Source organism: Sapajus apella, unplaced genomic scaffold (assembly GCF_009761245.1).
Source record: "Sapajus apella isolate SASKATOON/1434 unplaced genomic scaffold, GSC_monkey_1.0 scaffold1576, whole genome shotgun sequence".
In the NCBI taxonomy this organism is placed as follows: Eukaryota; Metazoa; Chordata; class Mammalia; order Primates; family Cebidae; genus Sapajus; species Sapajus apella.
In genome coordinates this window covers 9,508-14,081 of record NW_022438502.1, presented here as the reverse complement: position 1 = coordinate 14,081, position 4,574 = coordinate 9,508, and the positions used below count along the sequence as shown (strand labels likewise).

General features: G+C 42.4%; 1 protein-coding gene across 1 annotated transcript; it reads right to left on the bottom strand.

Moving 5' to 3' along the window:
• Positions 1-688: 688 nt before the first annotated feature.
• On the bottom strand, positions 689-4,314 carry LOC116546876. The gene is made up of 4 exons (XM_032273000.1): positions 4,113-4,314; positions 2,837-2,941; positions 2,064-2,273; positions 689-882 (listed from the first exon to the last, which is right to left on the bottom strand). Exons 1-4 carry the CDS (start codon positions 4,285-4,287, stop codon positions 689-691), a joined length of 684 nt encoding a protein of 227 aa, XP_032128891.1. The 5' UTR covers positions 4,288-4,314.
• Between the last annotated feature and the right edge of the window lie 260 nt (positions 4,315-4,574).

The following is a 4,574-nucleotide window of genomic DNA, read 5'->3' as shown; positions in this document are numbered from 1 at the left end:
TAGGACTTACTGTATGTCTTCAGCCGATAGTTCAGGGAGTAGTCCACTGGACTCATAAGAAGTCTATTTTTGCTGACTCCAATATTCGGTTTGTTTTCTTCCTGTTGGCAGCAGGATTTCTCAATGCCTTCTGGAACGTTCAACTCTGTGTTTTTTCTGGAAGGAGGCCTGTGAGATGCCACCTTTCTGATGTTTGGGGCAGAACACAGAAGGCCAGGGACTGGGGAGAAGAAACCAAACACACAATGGATTAGAAACTGGTGACATCAAATTGGTTCAATCGGGACTGAAGGATGTCACTGACAGCCTTGCCTGTTGATTTGAAGATGTCGTTTCCCCGCTTTTACTCTTCTCATCTCCACTCCTAATCTCCTTAAAGTCAACTTGTCTTAGCTACTCAGTCACCTTGAAGCCAGGACATAAACCCTCCTATCATTATCTTGTTTATGAGTTCTGCAGGATCTTATATGGTACAGTGAATATTCCTGTAAACATGATTTAGCCTCTTGCTGAGAAGAACAGGTAGTTCTGTGCCTGTGTCAGGAATCAATAGCTGGTATTTTAACTTTAGTCCCACACCCGCCTTACTGTAGACCTGGAAAAGTTGCTAGTTTGGCCTCTGTATTCCATCTTTAATTAAATGTTAAAATACCCACTGTTATTTTCTAGAATTATGGGAAGAATGAAATTAAGTTTGAAGAAGAGAGTGTATCATTTCTCCGAAAGAAGACAGGACATTGTTCAGCACTTTTGTGACAGTGACCCTATAGAACTTACCTTCCGTCTGCAGCCGGCAGCCCAGGTAGTAGGCCACTTGACTCATAAGAAGTTTATTTTTGCTGTCTCTGCATTTCTGTTCTTCATTGTGATCTTTTCGATCATCTGTAAACAAATTCAGAAAAGCAGGTCACATTAAGCAAATCACACTTCACACAAGACAAAATCAGTGTGCAGTCATAGCACAAGGACGTAAAATATTCTCAGTGTAAGAATGTGATATTCTGATGGAAATGTTCTAACAGGCCCTAGATTAATAAGTAGTCTCAGAAGTAGATGAGCCTACTTTTCAGATCCATGGGAGAAAATCTCCATCATCTGGTAGATCTTCATCATATATCCTCTGACCTAGTCAGGGCAAATAATTAAAACTTTTTCCCAAAAATCTTCAAAAATTGCCCTAACTACTTACCAGAACAATTGCTGCAATACCAATTTATCTCATCATATATCATGGTCAATGAATGGTTAGAGAAATTTACATAGGAGACTGGACCAAGGGATGAATTCTAATAACCTTTACTGAAAAAAGCAACTGTGGAGCCAGCCTGGTGTCTCATGCCTGAAATTCCAGCATTTTAGGAGGCCCAGAAAGACAGATCACTTGACCTCAAGAGTTCAAGACCAGCCTGTCCAACATGGTGAAACCCTGCATTTACTAAAAATACAAAGATTAGCCAGGGGCTTTGGTGCCCACCAGGGATCCCAGCTAAAGGGGGAGCTGAGGCACCAGTAGCAAGGTACTCCTTGCTCTTAATGGTGCCATTTACAGATACCACAGGTTCTATTAGGAGGAGGGTCCTCCTTGAGATCCTCAGAGGAGGTACTGTGTGCTATCACTGTGTTTCCCCCGGTGTCTGCAGAACACTGCTTTGCCTACTGGGCCACAGCAGAAACTGGAACCAAAAGGAAGTTCAGTAGCCTCAGACATTTAGACCAACAGACTGGATGCTACTTGTCTGTAGGATCTTATACAGTACAGAGAGGATTCCTGTAAACATGATTTAGCCTTTTGCTGAGAAAAACAGGTGCTTCTCTGCCTCTGTCAGAAATCAATAGCAGGGATTGTAACCCCAGTCCCACACCCATGTTACTAAAGACATGGAAAAGTTGCTAGATACTTTTGCCTCTGTCTTCCATCTTTAACAAACTGTTAAAATAACCATTTCTATTTTCTACAAGTATGGGAAGGATGAAATTAATTTTGATGAAGAAAGAGGTTAGTTTCTCAAAACAAGACAGGACATTATTCATCAATTTCATGGTGGTCAACCTATAGAACTTACTGTATGTCTTCGGCCGGTAGTTCAGGAAGTAGGCCACCTGACTCATAAGAAGTCTATTTTTGCTGGCTCCGAAAGTCGGTTTGTTTTCTTCCTGTTGGCAGCAGGATTTCTCAATGCCTTCTGGAATGTTCACCTCTGTGTTTGTTCTGGAAGGAGGCCTGTCAGATGCCACCATGGTGACATTTGGGGCAGAACACAAAAAGCCAGGGACTGGGGAGAAGAAACCCAAACATATGATGGATTAGAAACTGGTGACGTCAAATTGGTTTAATCGGGACTGAGGGATGTCACTGACAGCCTTGCTCATTGATTTGAAGGTGTCGTTTCCCCGCTTTTACTCTTCTCATCTACAATCTCGATCTCCTTAAAGTCAACTTGTCTTAGCTACTCAGTCACCTTGAAACTCGAAAATAAACACTTCTATCTTTATCTTGCTTATAAGTTCTGCAGGATCTTATATGGTACAGAGAGGATTCCTGCAAACATGATTTAGCCTCTTGCTCAGAAATACAGGTGGTTCTGTGCCTGTGTCAGGAATCAATAGCAGGGATATTAACACTAGTCCCACACCCACCTTACTGCAGACGTGCAAAAGTTGCTAAACACATTAGCCTCTGTTTTCCATCTTTAACAAAATGCTAAAATACCCATTGCTATATTCCTAGAAGTATGAGAAGGATGAAATTAAGTTTGAAGAAGAGAGTGTATCATTTCTCAGAAAGAAGACAGGACATTGTTCAGCACTTTCGTAACTGTGAATCTATAGAACTTACTTTCTGTCTTCAGCCGGCAGCCCAGGTAGTAGGCCACTTGACTCATAAGAAGTTTATTTTTGTTGTCTCTGCATTTCTGTTTTTCATCATGATCTTTTCGATCTTCTATAAAAAAATTCAGAAGAGGAGGTCACATTAAGGAAATCATACTTCACACAAGACCAAATCAGTGTTCAATCATAGCACAAGGACGTAAAATATTCTCAGTGTAAGAATGTGGTATTCTGACAGGAACGTTCTAATGGTCCCTAGATTAAGTCACCCTAGAAGTATATGAGCCCGCTTTTCAGAACCATGGGACAAAATCTCCCTCATACGGTAGATCTTAATTACATCCTCTGACCTAAGTCAGTGCAAAAAATTAAAATTTTTCCCAAAATCCTCAAAAATTGCCCTGCTTTCCAGAAGCGTTGCTGCAATACTGATTTATCTAATCATATATCATTGCCAATCAATTGTTAGAGAAATTTATATAGGAGTTTGGACCAAGGGATGAATTTTAACAACCTTTACTGAAAAAAGAATCTGTGGAGCAGGCATGGTAGCTCACGCCTGGAATCCCAGCACTTTAGGAGGCTCAAGCAGGCAGATCACTTGACCTCAGGAGTTCAAGACCAGCCTGGCCAACATGGTGAAACCCCACCTCTACTAAATATACAAAAATTAGCCAGATGTGGTGGTGCCCACAGGGGATGCCAGCTAATTGGGGAGTTGAGGAACCAGTACCAGGGTAGTCCCTGCTCTTGATGGTGCCACTTATGGATACCACAGGTTCTATTATGAACAGGGTCCCCTTCCAGCGCCTCACAGTGGGTACTGTGTGCTATCACTGTGTTTCCCCCAGTATCCCCAGAACACAGCTTTGCCTACTGGGCCTTAGCAGAAACCAGAACCGAATGGAAGTTCAGTAGCATCAGACATTTAGACCAACAGTCTAGATGCTACTTGTCTGCAAGATCTTAGGTGGTACAGAGAGGATTCCTGTAAACATGATTTAGCCTTTGGCTGAGAAACACAGGTGGTTCAGTGCCTGTGTCAGAAATCAATAGCTGGGATTCTAACCCCAGTCCTATACCCACCTTACTGAAGACGTGGAAAAGTTGCTAAATACTTTTGCCACTGTCTTCCATTTTTAACTAAGTGTTAAAATACCCATTGCTATTTTCTACAAGTATGGGAAGGATGAAACTAATTTTGATGAAGAGAACGGTTAGTTTCTCGAGACAAGACAGGACATCATTTATCGCTTTCATGGTGGTCAACCTATAGAACTTACTGTATGTCTTCAGCTGGTAGTTCAGGAAGTAGGCCACCTGGCTCATAAGCAGCCTATTTTTGCTGGCTCTGATATTCTGCTTGGTCTCTTCCTGCTGGGAGTAGGAATTCTCGATGGTATTTGGAAAGTTCGTCTCTGTCGTCTTCCCGGAACATGTCCTGCAGGATGCCACCATGCTGATATTTGGGGCACCACAGGGAGAGCCAGGGACTGGGGAGAAGAAACCCAAACACATGATGGGTTAAAAACTGGAAATCAAATAGTTTTAATCAGGACCGGGGGATGTAAGTAACTCAAATTCTTAACTTACTGTTGAGAAAAACCTGATCCCTCCTCACAGTACTTTAGGGTCCTTAACAGCAAAAACAAGGTTCGCAATGCTTGAGCTGAGAACTGAAGGCGCTGTCTGCAGCTCAGACTCTGACAAGGGTGTGGGAGATTGTGGGCAGTGTCCCAGGTAAT

What these genes read in the sequence shown, in the direction of transcription:
- LOC116546876 (XM_032273000.1), bottom strand. Translation starts at nt 4,287, where the DNA reads ATGGTGGCATCCTGCAGGACATGTTCCGGGAAGACGACAGAGACGAAC. An exon ending in CTACCAGCTGAAGACATACA is followed by an intron (nt 2,942 to 4,112) that starts GTAAGTTCTATA and finishes ATTTTTTTATAG; the next exon opens with AAGATCGAAAAGATCATGAT. An exon ending in CTGCCGGCTGAAGACAGAAA is followed by an intron (nt 2,274 to 2,836) that starts GTAAGTTCTATA and finishes TCTTCTCCCCAG; the next exon opens with TCCCTGGCTTTTTGTGTTCT.